This window comes from Tupaia chinensis, unplaced genomic scaffold, assembly GCF_000334495.1.
Source record: "Tupaia chinensis unplaced genomic scaffold, TupChi_1.0 Scaffold147340_1, whole genome shotgun sequence".
Classification (NCBI taxonomy): Eukaryota; Metazoa; Chordata; class Mammalia; order Scandentia; family Tupaiidae; genus Tupaia; species Tupaia belangeri.
The window spans coordinates 304761-321754 of NW_006207191.1; the positions used below are offsets into that span (position 1 = coordinate 304761).

General features: G+C 39.9%; 1 protein-coding gene across 1 annotated transcript in view; it reads left to right on the top strand.

Annotated features, from left to right (window-relative positions):
- CPD (carboxypeptidase D) overlaps positions 1 to 16994 on the top strand; it is a gene marked incomplete at its 5' end in the record, with an annotated part of 96967 nt that overhangs the window by 48593 nt on the left and 31380 nt on the right. The window contains 5 exon segments of the mRNA XM_006169621.3: positions 1040 to 1389; positions 3266 to 3457; positions 9391 to 9558; positions 11063 to 11172; positions 16619 to 16721. Coding sequence (XP_006169683.2) covers positions 1040 to 1389; positions 3266 to 3457; positions 9391 to 9558; positions 11063 to 11172; positions 16619 to 16721 — 923 coding nt within the window.

Here is a 16994-nt window from a genome sequence, read left to right on the forward strand (position 1 = left end):
AGTCGACTACGTGGGAGTCTAGTGACATAGCCATTACGCTAACTGCTGGTCCCAAGAGAACTAATTCTGTGAAAACGTAACCTGGGAGTCTCTATGAGATATTATTCTGAAATGCTTAAATTTATATATTTATTTCATTTGAAATTTTAAAAGAATTATCTTTTAAATTTAACTATATATATTATTATTATTATTTTCCAGTTTTGATCAGAGAGAGACAGAGAGAGAGAGTAAAAGGGGAAGTGAGGAAGCAAGCCACCAGGTCCAGGACTCAAACTGCAGGCAGCCATATGGAGCCCAGTGCCTTTAACCCCCACGTCACCTGCTGCTCCTCATTTGAGTTTTAATTTTAATGTAAGCTTATTTATTTTTTCTATGAAAGAGAGAGAAGGAAGGGGACCAGTAGTTAGCGTAATGGCTGTGTGGCTGGACTCCCATGCAGTCGACTATGGTTCACATCCTGGACCCAGTGGCTTAAAACTCATGCCGGGCGCATGTGCATTCGTGCCCAAGATCCCAAGAGAAGAATGGAGGAGAAGGGATTGCGGTGTGGCCATCCCCCCGGGGGGTGATTTCTCGCTTTCTGCCTCTCTGTCTCTCTCTGTCTGTCTGGCGAGCGCACGCGCCATATAGGAAAAAGAAAAAAAAATAATAAATAGAACAAAAAAAGAAACAAAAAAACCTCTTCAAAAAAAAAAAAAGAGAAGGAAGGAAAGAAGGGCAGGGTCTTTATTTCAGGATCCCATCAGGGTCTTTATTTCAGGATCCACCCCAGCCTAAGCTAGTTGGATCAGGGGCATATGTGCATGTCTGGCATGTAGAGGGAAGCCCCGGGCCATGAACTCAGGACCTTCCCATATGGGTCCAGCTGTAGTATTGTTATGCCATCCTCTTGCCCTCATTTGAGTTTTGATAGACTACAAAGTACAAGAGTATGAAAAGGCTACTGTGCATTAAAGGCTACTGTGTTTTAAATGTTAAAATGCATTAGATGCATCCTAATGCAAATCCACCTACATTTTCAATGTTTTCCCCTCAGGTATATGCCATTGACAATTAATAATGTAATAGTGAAAGAAGGACCAGCCACAGAAGTGGATTTTAACCTACGGCCAACTGTGGCTTCAGTAATCCCTGACACTACTGAAGCTATGGCAACTGCTAGCACAGTTGCTGTGCCTAATATTCCTCCTGGAACATCATCCTCCCACCAGCCAATCCAGCCAAAGGATTTTCACCACCACCATTTCCCTGACATGGAAATCTTCTTGAGAAGGTTTGCCAATGAATATCCTAACATCACCCGGCTTTATTCATTGGGGAAATCAGTAGAATCAAGAGAACTTTATGTGATGGAGATCTCTGATAATCCTGGTGTCCATGAACCAGGTTAGTGGTATGCTCTTACACATCATTTCAGTAATGCCTCTCAGAGCCATGTACTATAATGCTATATTTCATCCAGAAAATTCACCTGTAGGTACAACTGGAATTAAGAAAACATATTCAAAAAGAAAAGAAAAGAAAAGAAAAATGTATCCTCTATTTTTCCAGAAAACAATAATATTTCTTTTTGGGGGGGGGATTTTTTTGCTATAGGGTGCCTGTGCTCACCAGACAGACAGAGACAGAGAGACAGAAAGCGAGAAATCATCCCCCAGAGGGGATGGTCACGCCGCAATCCCTTTTCCTCCATTCTCCTCTCGGGATCTTGGGCACGCACGCACATGCGTCTGGCATGGAGTTTCAAGCCACCGGGTCCAGGACGCGAACCGCTGTCGACCACGTGGGAGTCCAGCGACATAGCCACTATGCTAACTGCTGGTTCCCAACAATAATATTTCTTTGATAATCCATATTAAGTCTGGTATTTAAAACATGCATAAATTCGATTTCTTCTAATAGCATTTATTCCATGAGCAAGAGTGAGAGAGAGAGCATTCTCAACATGGTCTTGACACTGCAGTCCAGCTGCAACCTCAGCCAACCCCAGATTTTTTTTATTTTTAAAGAATTATTAATTTGGGATCAGCAGATGGTGTAATGGTTATGTCGCTGGACTCGCATGTAGTCAACCAGGATTCGAGTCCTGGACCTGGTAGCTTAAACTCATGCTGGGTGCATGTACATGTGTGACCAAGATCCCGAGAGAAGAATGGAGGAGAAGGGATTGCAGCGTGGCCATCCTCCCTGGGGGGGGGGGGGATTTCTCACTTTCTATCTCTTCTGTCTCTCTGTCTCTGTCGGTCTTTCTGGTGAGCGCACGTGCCCTATAGCAAAACCTCTCAAAAAAAAAAAAAAAAGAATTATTAATTTAATTTTACTTATTATTATTCAATTTGACCAATGAGAGAGAAAGCAAACCACCAGGTCCATGACTCAAATTAGTTGGCCATGAGGGAGCCAGCACCATAAACACCACGCCACCTGCCAGCCCCCATCCAGCACCAGATCTTGGCATACATATGTCTCCATACTTCCAGAGATCTCCGAATGCAAACCTAGAATCTTTCCCTGTAAGTCAGCCTTACACAATGTTACATTTACTGCTGCATTACTGTCTATCCCCTGTCAATGTTCATTTATTTTCATAATATATGGCATATATGTGTGTGTGTATATATATTTATATATATATATGTGTGTGTGTGTATAGTCTTCAGAAAGTTTGTGGAGAATGTATATTATGAAGAAAACATGCATGGATTTCAAAATTTTTTATACCAAAATTAACTCACTTTATTTTTATTTTTTTGTGAGTTTTTTGTTTGTTTTTGCTATAGGGCACATGTGCTCGCCAGAAAGACAGAGAAACAGAGAGAAAGAAAGCAAGAAATCACTCCCCAAAGAGGATGGCCACGTTGCATCCCTTCTCCTCCATTCTCTTCTCAGGATCTTGGGCATGCACACACACGCGCCCAGTGTGAGTTTAAGCCACTGGGTCCGGGACTCAAACCGTGGGCGACTACATGGGAGTCCAGCAACATAGCCATTACGCCAACTGCTGGTCCTCCAAAATTAACTCACTTTAGTTCCATTTTTTTGTGAGCCTGTAGAAGTCCACTGGTATGCTTGAGTCTACTCAGACATATATATTAATAAAGAAACTACTTTACAAGATGTTTATGAAGGTTTTTCCTGCTTCCTTTATAAAAATAGATGTCTTCTTAAATTTTTGGTTCAGAATTTTTTTATGCATTGGGAAGAAAACATATTTTATGATAACTCTTTAATTTTCAGACTTTTTATATTATTTTGCTTTTAGGTGAACCAGAATTTAAGTACATTGGAAATATGCATGGAAATGAAGTGGTTGGACGAGAACTGCTATTGAACCTCATTGAATACCTTTGTAAGAACTTTGGAACAGACCCTGAAGTAACAGATTTGGTTCGTAGCACTAGAATTCACCTTATGCCATCCATGAATCCTGATGGATATGAAAAGTCCCAAGAAGGTAAAGAGTAGCTGAAAGAATAGTTGTTTATTAATACTTACTCTATGATTAGTATATGGTATGACTTTTGAGGTAGGAGAGAAGTTGAACTGGTTGGTTTCCTGGAATTTCTTCTTGTGGTATTCATATAACTTGGTTAGAGTTGGTTTTAGCTCTTGTATTCTTATAAGATAGGCCAGTCCTTTCACTAATTGTGTGACCAAGTTTACATTTAATAGTGTTTTCCAGTGTGCTAGTGGCCATTAATTACTAAAAATAGTATAAGATTTTTACAAATTTTAGTAGTAGATCTTTTTTAAAAAAGAATTATTTTATTTAACTTTATCAATTTATTTTAATTTGACTAGAGAGGGACAGTGAGAAAGAGAGAGGAAAAGTGAGAAGGCAAGCCCTCAGGGCTGGGACTTGAACTGCACTTGGTCATGTGGGAGTCCAGTGCCCTTAACCACCACGCCATCTGCTGCCCCCGTCATAGTATATCTTAAGTCATTGGAGACATTATTTCATAAGTGAAAAAATCAAAACAGCTCTCATTTGAAGCCAGTGACTCTGTTTCAGCTCTCAGTTCTCTTCTCCATGCATAGTCTAGATCTGTTGAGTTACTGACTTCTCATTCCTTTGCCTCCTCTGGGCAAGCCCATCTCTCCTGGGGCAATGTAGTAAGGGCTGGGAAAACAGGCTTCCATAGTCCAGATATGTAGACAGAACGCTAGGAGAGTGAGGATCATCTTTTTCCAGCCCATGATTCCTTCTAGGCAATGACACCTGCAGGTAGAATAGGTTCCACAATGTGAAGGTGTAGCCACATGATTTATTGCTTACACTGACCAGACCACTGGGACAATCAACTGGTCATTATTACCCAGAGCTGTCTTAAATGACTAGGCTCACATTAATCCTTTATTATTCACATGTGTGTTTGGCATGGTTTTCAAGTTACTAGGTCCAGGACTCTAGTCACTACAGTCAGCCATGTAGGATCCAGTCACCCTAACCACAAGGCCACAGGCTGGCTCTGACATAACTTTTATTATGGTACATTGTGTAATCCTCAAAAAAAGGCTGAGGCATAATAAATGAGGCATAATAAGATTATTAGAGCCAGGCCTTAGGACAAATTCACCTGATAAACAGACTCTGGTTTCTTAGACATGTCCTCATCAAAATGGTTGCAGAGAAAGCTGGTTTATATACAAAGAGAAGGTCAAGAAGAGGGGAAGTGATGAATTGTTTGTCAAGAGTTTATATTGTAGGCAACTTTGTGGCTGTATCATATTTTTTATATCATGAATTTAGCACTGGGATGAGGAAAGGGTGAGAGTCACATTATAAAATCTAAAATCCCTTTGCAATAATATAGTTTACTGTAAATTAAAGCATGCGTTTTGAGGGACTAGCAGATGGTGTAATGGTTACATAGCTGAACTCCTATGTAGTTGACCACAGTTCAAGTCCCAGACCTGGCGGCCTAAAACTCACACTGCGCGCCCCAAATCCCGAGAGGAGAATGGAAGAGAAGGGATTGTGGCATGGCTATCCTCACCTGGGGAGTGATTTCTTGCTTTCTGTCTCTCTGTCTCTCCAGTGAGCACACATATCCTATAGCAAAATTTTCTCTCTAAAAACAAACAAACATGCCTTTTAAGTAGTATTGCTGATAGATGTAGTGTATAATCGAAGTTTCAGGCTTGTGTCTACTAAGGCCTTTAAAATTTAAACAGACCTTGAAATCCACAGAGTGCTCTGAACTGCTTTTTTCCAACAACTGTTAGAATAGTTCTGTTTTGTTATTGATTATTATTTTTAAGAATTATTTATTTAATTTTATTTATTGTTATTTAATTTGCTATAGGGCATATGTACTCACCATAGAGAGGGAAGGAAAGTGAGAAAGCAAGGCATCAGCTCCGGGACTCGAACCATTGTTGGCCATGTGGGAGCTCAGTGCCTCAACTACCATGCCACCTGATGGTCCCATTAATTATTATTTTTAATCTCTTACTCTTACAGTCATGGTATCCCACTCAGTGCTTGGATTCAAATAAGCTTTGTTTTACCTTAATAATGGCCCAGAGCATAAGGGTACTGATGCCGGTAATTTAGATATGCTGGAGAGAAGCCTTACTTTTTTTTTTTTTAGAGAGAGATTTTGCTATAGGGCATGTATGTTCACCAGAGAGACAGAGAGATAGAAAGTAAGAAATCATTCCCTGGGAGATGGCCATGCCACAATCCCTTCTCCTCTGTTCTCCTCTCAGGATCTTGGGCATGTATGCACATATACCTGGCATGAGTTTTAAACTGCCGGGTCCGGGACTCGATCCAAGGTTGACTATGTGGGATTCCAGGGACATAACCATTACACCATCTATTGGTCCCAGAGTATTTTCTTTCAGTGAAAAAGATCCAAGTTCTTGACTTAATAAGAAAGGAAGGAAATTGTATGCTGAGGCTGCTAAGATCTGCTGTAAGATGAATATGCTATCAAAATCAAAATTAAAACAATTTAGTATTAAGACTTAATTGTCTTGGGACCAGCAGTTAGCGTAATGGTTATGTCGCTGGACTCCCACGTAGTCAACCGTGGTTTGAGTCCCAGACCTGGTGGCTTAAACTCACGCCAGGCGCATGTGCATGCATGCCCAAGATCCCGAGAGGAGAGAGGAGAAGGGATTGTGGCATGGCCGTCCCCCCTGGGAGGTGATTTCTCGCTTTCTGTCTCTGTCTTTCTGGTGAGCATGCACACCCTGGCTGGGAAAACAGGCTTCCATAGTCCAGATATGTAGACAGAACGCTAGGAGAGTGAGGATCATCTTTTTCCAGCCCATGATTCCTTCTAGGCAATGACACCTGCAGGTAGAATAGGTTCCACAATGTGAAGGTGTAGCCACATGATTTATTGCTTACACTGACCAGACCACTGGGACAATCAACTGGTCATTATTACCCAGAGCTGTCTTAAATGACTAGGCTCACATTAATCCTTTATTATTCACATGTGTGTTTGGCATGGTTTTCAAGTTACTAGGTCCAGGACTCTAGTCACTACAGTCAGCCATGTAGGATCCAGTCACCCTAACCACAAGGCCACAGGCTGGCTCTGACATAACTTTTATTATGGTACATTGTGTAATCCTCAAAAAAAGGCTGAGGCATAATAAATGAGGCATAATAAGATTATTAGAGCCAGGCCTTAGGACAAATTCACCTGATAAACAGACTCTGGTTTCTTAGACATGTCCTCATCAAAATGGTTGCAGAGAAAGCTGGTTTATATACAAAGAGAAGGTCAAGAAGAGGGGAAGTGATGAATTGTTTGTCAAGAGTTTATATTGTAGGCAACTTTGTGGCTGTATCATATTTTTTATATCATGAATTTAGCACTGGGATGAGGAAAGGGTGAGAGTCACATTATAAAATCTAAAATCCCTTTGCAATAATATAGTTTACTGTAAATTAAAGCATGCGTTTTGAGGGACTAGCAGATGGTGTAATGGTTACATAGCTGAACTCCTATGTAGTTGACCACAGTTCAAGTCCCAGACCTGGCGGCCTAAAACTCACACTGCGTGCCCCAAATCCCGAGAGGAGAATGGAAGAGAAGGGATTGTGGCATGGCTATCCTCACCTGGGGAGTGATTTCTTGCTTTCTGTCTCTCTGTCTCTCCAGTGAGCACACATATCCTATAGCAAAATTTTCTCTCTAAAAACAAACAAACATGCCTTTTAAGTAGTATTGCTGATAGATGTAGTGTATAATCGAAGTTTCAGGCTTGTGTCTACTAAGGCCTTTAAAATTTAAACAGACCTTGAAATCCACAGAGTGCTCTGAACTGCTTTTTTCCAACAACTGTTAGAATAGTTCTGTTTTGTTATTGATTATTATTTTTAAGAATTATTTATTTAATTTTATTTATTGTTATTTAATTTGCTATAGGGCATATGTACTCACCATAGAGAGGGAAGGAAAGTGAGAAAGCAAGGCATCACCTCCGGGACTCGAACCATTGTTGGCCATGTGGGAGCTCAGTGCCTCAACTACCATGCCACCTGATGGTCCCATTAATTATTATTTTTAATCTCTTACTCTTACAGTCATGGTATCCCACTCAGTGCTTGGATTCAAATAAGCTTTGTTTTACCTTAATAATGGCCCAGAGCATAAGGGTACTGATGCCGGTAATTTAGATATGCTGGAGAGAAGCCTTACTTTTTTTTTTTTTAGAGAGAGATTTTGCTATAGGGCATGTATGTTCACCAGAGAGACAGAGAGATAGAAAGTAAGAAATCATTCCCTGGGAGATGGCCATGCCACAATCCCTTCTCCTCTGTTCTCCTCTCAGGATCTTGGGCATGTATGCACATATACCTGGCATGAGTTTTAAACTGCCGGGTCCGGGACTCGATCCAAGGTTGACTATGTGGGATTCCAGGGACATAACCATTACACCATCTATTGGTCCCAGAGTATTTTCTTTCAGTGAAAAAGATCCAAGTTCTTGACTTAATAAGAAAGGAAGGAAATTGTATGCTGAGGCTGCTAAGATCTGCTGTAAGATGAATATGCTATCAAAATCAAAATTAAAACAATTTAGTATTAAGACTTAATTGTCTTGGGACCAGCAGTTAGCGTAATGGTTATGTCGCTGGACTCCCACGTAGTCAACCGTGGTTTGAGTCCCAGACCTGGTGGCTTAAACTCACGCCAGGCGCATGTGCATGCATGCCCAAGATCCCGAGAGGAGAGAGGAGAAGGGATTGTGGCATGGCCGTCCCCCCTGGGAGGTGATTTCTCGCTTTCTGTCTCTGTCTTTCTGGTGAGCATGCACACCCTATAGCAAAAACCTCTCAAAAAAAAAAAAAAAAAAAGACTTAATTGTCTTTATTTGCAATTTGAGTTAGACAATTCTTTATTCCATAAAATAGAATTAGTATTCCAAGTAGTTGACTAGAAGAGGTTGGTTTTTCCAGGCAGAGAAGGACTGAAGAAAAAAGAACAAAAAGCAGATTGATCACTTTAAAGTTACTTTCCTTGTAAGGTAGAGGCTGGGAAGTGAATGAAACAGAAGGAATTTCATTATCATACTGATTGAAACTGGCCTGTTTGGGAAATTTAGCTGTTATAGCTCATTCTTCTGATTTCTTGGAAGGTCAGATGAACAGCTTAGCTTTGGTGTGATGATGTGGAATTTTAGCATGAGCAACTCCATTTTGGTCTTATTTGTTGGGGTCTCTTGTACAAGAGTTTAGTCCAAAACAGCCACCTATCATTTTTATTTAACTCTTCTATTCATGAAATTGTGAAGAAGGAAAAAGAAATTCATGCTTTTGCATCACTGGAAGTTATGACACATTTTTGCCTAGAAAAACAAAAATATGTTATACCTTTCTGACCATCCAGTAGTTTTGCTTTCACATCACAAACTGCAAGTTATGGCCACAGTAGGTGATAAGTGCTTAGTTATTACAAAAAGGCATTACATTTGTGGGTGAAAGACAAAAAATAAAGTATTCAAGTTGACTGTAACACATTGTGTGGATAAGACCAAAGTGGAATTGCTCATGCTAAACTTCCACATTAGAAGTCAAAGCTACGCTGTTCATTTGCCCTTCCAAGAAATCAGGAGAATGAGCTATAATAGCCACATTTCCCAAAAAGGCTAGTGTGAAATAAAAACAAATACTTAATTTCATGATTAAAGCCCACTGGTATTATTAGTTGTTATTAATCTCTTACTGTGCCTAACTTATGAATTAAACTAAATCCTATGTGTTTACGTGTGGGAAATAACAGTGTTGATAGGGTTCAATACTATCTGCAGCTTCAGGCATTCACTGGATGTCTTGAGATGTACCCCCACAAATAAGGGGTGACTATGTGTTGAATTAAAATATGTGAAACATGTCTTAAATTTGAATATTTCATCATACAGGAGACTCAGTAAGTGTAATTGGCAGAAATAACAGCAACAACTTTGACCTGAACCGAAATTTCCCAGACCAGTTTGTTCAGATCACTGATCCCACCCAACCAGAAACTATTGCTGTAATGAGCTGGATGAAGACCTATCCATTTGTACTGTCGGCAAACCTGCATGGAGGTATGGCAGCTTTATATTCCCACTAATTAGTTCTTGTTGAGAGCATTGAAAACCATTGTGGAAATTTCCCTCATTACATCGTATGCTTTCCTAAAATGAGTATCCTGTTACTACTGCTTTTATGACAGAAAACAGTGAAGGTCTTTTCTGACATCTTTTAAAGCCAGTTCCTGGATGTTTTCTCCCTCCCTCTTTCTCTTGCACTCCTTCTTCCCTCCTTCTGTCTCCTGTTTCTATTCCCCTCTTTTTCCAGCCCCCTCAGTCTTCAGTCCTCTCTCTCTTCTCTTTCGTCCCCCAGTCCCTCTTATCTCCTCTCTTCTTCCTCTTCACTCCCTGCATGCCTAGTGTGTTTTTCAAACTGCCAGGGCCAGGATTTGAACTGTGGAGTCAGTTATGAGGGATCTGACTCCTTTAACGAGTAGGCAATGAGGCCAGCCTAGCATTTCTTTCTGAATGTGGGTCAGTGTGGCTCTGCTATCTGTCAGTCATTTAATGTGTCTATTTTAGAGTCCACTTCTTCAAAATGAGGAGCATAGATTAGTTGGACTTAAAGGTCTTTTCTTTAAAATTAAATGATCTTGGGACCACCAGTTAGCATAATGGCTATGTCGCTGGACTCCCATGTAGCTGACCGTGGTTTGCATCCCGGACCTGGTGGCTTAAAACTCACGCTGGGTGCATGTGCGTGCATGCCCAAGATATCGAGAGGAGAATGGAGGAGAAGGGATTGAGGCGTGACCTTTCCCCTTGGGGGGGTGATTTCTCGCTTTGTCTCTCTGTCTCTCTATCTGGCGAGTGCACGCACCCTATAGCGAAAACCTCTCAAAAAAAAAAAAAAAAGAAAAATTATATGACCTGAATCAACCCACGGTACGGTGCTTAAGGCTACTGGATCCCACAGGGCTGACTACAGGATTCAAGTCCTTGAGAAACATGTGAGGCACTTGTGCGTGAGTGCCCTAAATCACAGGTGGGGGGAGGGAAGGAAGAGAAGGGATTGCAGCATGGCCATTCCCCATGGAGGGTGCTTTCTTACTTTCTCTCCCTGTCTCTTTCTCTCTCTGTCTCTCTTGAGCAAGCACACATGCCCTCTGGCAACATTTTTTTTTAATTAAATGACCTAAAAAAATGTCCAAATCTCACTGGAAAAGGGATCAAACTTCATCTGATTTCTCTGATCATAAATATTATTGAAGTAAACTTGTTTCATTTATACCCGTATGCTTCAGGTTTTAGCTCTGACATGTAAATTCCACCTATAAATTCAGGTAAGTTCCTGAGACCTTTCTAGTTAAGGCAACCTTCAAATGTCATGAATAGCTATTTTCTCCCTTATCCACTTCAATTTTCTACTGAGGAGAGTATTTTTAATTTCTGTTGAGGAAATTAGCCTTATGAAATTTTATTGGTTTCTCTTCCCTGACAGTATTCTGAAAAGCTTACTTCATGTTAATGATTCATCTTGAAACAGATAGCATGATACATTTCCCTCTTTTCCCTGTAGGTTCTTTGGTGGTTAACTACCCTTTTGATGATGATGAACAAGGACTAGCCACATACAGTAAATCACCAGATGATGCTGTGTTTCAACAGATAGCACTGTCTTATTCCAAGGTAGGCTTGTTTGAACATAAGATGCTATAAAATTAATTTTCGTATTAAAAGAATGCCTTAAAATCAAGTCCTACAAGACTCAGGTCAAGTGCTTTCATCTTAATTAAGCCTTCTGTTTCCCTATTCACTTAGCCTTGGGGATTTTCACCTCTATTTCCCAATTCACTTTATAAAATGCTACATGTCTTCTCCATTACCCCGGAAGTTCAGATAGTATCTTTTCATCCGTGGTTTTTAGTATAGTATCTGGAACATATGCATGCATGCAAGTTTCTTTCATTTGACAAATACTTAACTTAGAAGCCTAGTAAAGTATGCTAAGGCAGACAGTTGATAACCTACAGCCTGGGGCCAAATCTAGTCTACCACCTATTTTTGTAAATGATGTTTTATTGACACAGAGCCATACTTTCACATATTGTCTATGGTTCTCTTCCAGCATTTGTGGTAAATCAGTGAAATTCACCACATTAACAAACTGAAGAAGAAAAACCCAGCATTCATCTCAACAGATGTAAAGGGCAGAGCTGAGTAGTTACAACAAATACTTTAGTGTATACAAAGCCTAAAATTTTTACTATCTGGTCCTTTACCAAAAAAAAAAAAAAAAAATTTGCTGGGGCCAGCAATTGGTATAGTGGCTGACACACCAAATTCACATATGAGTAACCGCGGTTCTAGTCCGGGACTCAGTGACTTAAAACTCATGTGCGTGCATGTCCAAAATCCTGATAGGAGATTGGAGGAAAAGGGATTGCGGCATGGCTGTCCCCACTAGTGGGGGGATTTCTCACTTTCCCTCTCTGTCTCACTCCAGTGAGCTCATGTGCCCTGCCTGTGACAAAAACTTGAAAAAAATTTGCCAATGCATTGTCTAAGGTACTTAAAATCCCAAATAAGAACTTTTTATATTTTATATGAAAATATAAAAAGAACTTTTTATATTTTCTAAGTTTTTTATAATGAATATGGATTACCTTTATAACCAGAAGTCTTAAAATTTGTGTATGTATGTGTGAAAATGTAATTTTAAAATTGTTCTTAGACAACATTGGAAGTTGAGGCTTAGGAACTAGGCTTGTTAGTTTTGATGACTGGTCTTACTGCTGACCTGGTCTGACTTTATTGGTAATAGATAATGGAGATTATTATTGTAACTCTCTACTACTTATTAGCAACCTTCTATCATTCTACTTCTCCCACTCTCTCATTTCTACAAACAAGCCTTGTGAGATTGTTCAGAGTTTCTAATACAGCAGTGGAGCTGTTTATTTCACCTTAAAGATTTTTTGGAGGGACATATATGGAATAAAAGTAAGTCCTGTCTAATCATCAGAATCAAAACTAAGTGATCAGATTTTGCCTAGATCCCCCTCACATTCTGTGCTCATTCTCAAGATTCTGCTTTTCACCCTTATTGTGACTTCCGTAATAGTTCTAAGCCTCTTTTTATTTTCTTAGACCATTAACCTTTTTGATTCGGTTTACATTGCTATTCATCCTGAGCCCATAGACATACCTTTTGTACACTCTTTGACATATATGCCTTGACAATCTCCAGTCCTTAGTAATCACCACCATCTCTCTTCTTTTTCCTAATATAACAAGTATAGTCTCAGAATAGTCCCTCAAGCATAGGAATTTGCTGTACTCCATATTATGCTCTTGGACCTTAGCTGAACCCTCAGTTGTACTTGACACTTTTATGTTTTGCTACTTGACTCCCTGGCTCATTTCCCACTGTGGCGAGTCTAAGCCTTTATTCTCTACATGAGCATCCTAATCCCAGCTCTCTCTCATATTCCCATTAGATGACTTTGCACTGAACTGAAGTAGAACTTTGAGTAATCTGATGTGAGTTCATTCAGATTCTTTTTTTTTCCCCCCACTAGAGAGACAAAGAGTAGAGGCCTGGGGAGAAAGCACTCACTAGTGGGATATGGTCATACCACAATCCCTCCTCTTCCATTTCTCCATGCTGTCGGGATTTGGGCATGCATGCACACATGCCTGGCATGGTTTTTCAAGCTGCAGGGGCAGGAGTCAAGCTGCATGGTCAACTACGTGGGATTTGGCTCCCTCAACCACTAAAGGCCACAGGGCTGACCCAGATTCCGTCTTGGGTATTATTAATTTATATTTTACCCTTATTCTCCTACATTTCTTGATCTCTTTGCACTCTGTTTTCTCTGGAATGTTGTGTCTCCTGTTGTAAGCAGAAAAGGTGAAAATTTAACTCTTATCTTCACTCACAGATTCCTTTTTCTTGACTGATAAGCAGTTTACCTAAAAAAAAAAAAATCTTTTTTTGTTGTTCAGCTTTTTGTTTTGTTTTGTTTTGTTTTTGTCATAGGGTGCATGTGCTTGCTGGAGAGAGACAGAGGAAGAGGGAAGGTGAGTAATTACTCCCCAGGGAGGATGGCGGTGGCCACAGTCCCTTCTCCATTCTCCTCTCAGGATTTTGGGCATGCACACACATGTACCAGTGTGTTCTTCAAGCCACTAGGTCTTGAACCATGGAGTCAACCATGTGGGATCTAGTACCTTAACTACCACACAACTTCCTGGCCCTTTTTTTTTTTTTTTTAATTCATGATAGCACATGCATGCTCATACAAGAGAAAGAGAAAGAAAGAGAAGGAGAAAGAGAAAGAAAAGCACCCTCGACAGGGTCTTGTCACATTGTGTTCCACCTTCCCTCAGCTCTGTGGCTTGTTAGGATCTTGGGTGCATGCATCTGGTATGTTTCAGGCCAACCAGAGTCTCTATATGGCTTTTAGCACTACGATACTGACTATGCCATAGACGAGGCCAATCCAAAAAGAAAGCTTTCATTAACCTTAATAAAGTCCCATGAGACTGCCATCCCAAGTTTCTTCATTATTGCGCTTCCATATTTCTCAAAAGCAAATAACCCTGGGAGTCTTTAAAGCAGTCAAAGATGATGGTGGTTATTTAATAATCTCCCAAAATGTTTCCCCAAACAATATGAAACAACTGTCCAACTACCAAATTCTACACAAAACTACGCACTTGACATTATATGAGATCTTAGAAGTGCAAAATAACTGTAAGTGAAAAGGAAAAACACATTAAGCATCAGCAGATGGCATAATGGTTATGTTGCTGAACCCCACATGGCTAACCATGGTTCAAGTCCCAGATCCAGCAACTTAAAACTCATGCTGGGTGCATGTGCATGCGTGCCCAAAATCCTGAGGGGAGAATGGAAGAGAAGGGATTGTGATGTGACCATCCCCCCAAGAGGTGATTTCTCACTTTATGTCTCTCTGTCTCTCCAGCAAGTGCACATTCCCTATAGCAAAAATCTCTAAAAAGAAAAACACATTAAGAAATCTCAGCATTGGGGCTGGCAGGTGGCTTGGTGGTTAAAGGCTCTGGAATCCCACATGGCCAACCTTGGTTTAAGTCCTGGACCTGGCAGCTTGCTTTCTCACTCTCCCTTTCTCTCTCTCTCTGGTCAAATTGAAAAATAATAATAACAAATGGAATTAAATAAGTAAATAATTAATTCTTAAAAAAGAAAAGAAATCCCAGCATGGCATGATCTATCATACACCTACCCCACCTTCCTTCTTTTGGAAGGCTTTGCAGTGAAGAAGCATAGACCAAGAAAATTGTGGAGAAGACAGAGAGGCTAGTGAAGGGCAAGTCTAGAGGTGATTTAGACTCATTTAGATATATCTTATACCCAAAGATACCAAAAAAGTAATTGGGTAAATGAAAGTACGGGAAAGTAGAGATTTCAGAATGCACACAACTTAAAGGATCTCATGTGATTTAAAGAGATAAACATAATTTAAAAAGGCAGGTAGGCATGAAGGGACATCTTCCAAATGTTCAGGGAACCTGTCTCCCTCCTGCTCTCTCCTTCCTTCTTCCCCTCATGAAAGAAAGAAATAAAATGAACCTACATTAACACATACACACACACACTGCAGAACCTAGGCTTTGTAACCTTATAGAAATGGGCACTATTAAACTAAGAATCATATAAAACCACCCCATATCATAAAAGTGAGCAGTAGGAAATAAAGTCTATGGAACACAATTGCAAAAGAAATAAGAAAATGAAAGTTCACACATAAAAACCAAGAAAATCCTACTAGCATCAAAACTCAATCAAGAAGCAGAAGAAAATTGTTAAGCTGGCACTCTGAATTAGATTAAATATACCTAAACATGCATGGAGATTATGAAAAGCCACTTTAACTCAGTCCAAAAAGAAAAACAGAAATGGGGGGGGCATAAAGAAAAAAAGGGAGAAATAAAATAAAATCATATGTGTATTATCTTTTCCGGACTTTAAGTTCCTTAAAAGTGTGAAATGCAAGTTTGAATATGAGCAGTTTATTGTTTTGTTTGTTTTTTTAAAGAGAGCGGTTGGGCTGGGTTTCATATTACTTGTACATTCAAGTAATGAATGAAATCTTTGAGGGGCTAGCAGATGGCATAGTGGTTTTGTCACTAGACTCCCTCATGGCTCATCACAATCCATCACCTGACGGCTTAAAACTTACACTGTGAGTGTGCAAGCCCAAGATCCTGGGAGGAGAGTGGAGAAGGGATTGTGGCATGCCCATCCTCCCAGGGGGTGATTTCTCACTTTCCCTCTTCCTATCTCTGGCTCTCTATCTCTGTCAAGTGCATGCACCTTAAGGCAAAAACCTCTTAAAAAACAACAACAACAAAAAATGAAGTCTTACACAGAACAAAATTTTGACTTTTTTTTTTTAAACAAAAGTTTGACTTTTAGAAACACATAATACTGGATCCAGCCGATGGCGTAATGGTTACATCACTGGACTTCCATGTAGTCTAGCACAGTTTGAGACCCGGATCCAGCAACTTAAAACTCCCCCCAGGGATGCATGTGTGCTCAAGATCCTGAGAACAGAGTAGAAGGGAAGGAATTGCTGCTTGGCCATTCCCCCGGGGGGTGATTTCTCACTTTCTTTGTCTGTGTCTCTCTCTGTCTCTCTGGCAAGCACACACACCCTATAAGCAGAAATCTCTCTAAAAAAGAAAAATTTAAAGATATATAATACATTCACATAGTCAAAAATCAAAATGGTGGGGCCAGCAGTTGGTGTGGTCGTTGAGGTGCTAGACTCCCACATGGCCAACTGCTGTTTTAGTCCTGGACCTGGCAGCTTGCTTTCTCACTTTCTCTTTCTCTCTGGTGAGCAAATTAAAATGATAATGATTATAATAATAAAATTAAATAATGTAAAAAAATCAAAATGTCATAGAAGGTATTTGTGAAAAGTCTCACTGCTTCCTCTGGCCCCGTCTACCCTTTTCCCATCCTCATCCCCTCACACGTCCTATTGGTAACCACTTTTGTTGTTTCTCAGTATCTCTCCATTGTTTTTTGATGTAAATATAAACTAATACAAGTAAAGATTCTTTGCTTTTATTTCAGGAAAATTCCCAGATGTTTCAAGGTAGACCTTGCAAGAATATGTACCCTAATGAATATTTTCCTCATGGAATAACGAATGGAGCTAATTGGTATAATGTCCCAGGTAAAGACTATTTTATATCAAGGCCTTCAATCTGATAGATTTTCTGCTCTCCTGGATGTACTCCTACTTGTTACTGTTCTTTAATTGTGAGAAAGAATCATTCTTTTAAAAATTTTTGTTTGGTTTAAAATATTCAAATAACCCTTTCAACTATATTTACTTTTGGTGCACTGTGAGTTTCAAGTCAAAGTAATGCACTAAAAATTGATAAAAAGTGTTGTATTTTACTTCTGGCTATTACAAAGAACCTTACCATGTGCTAAGAGAAAGAGT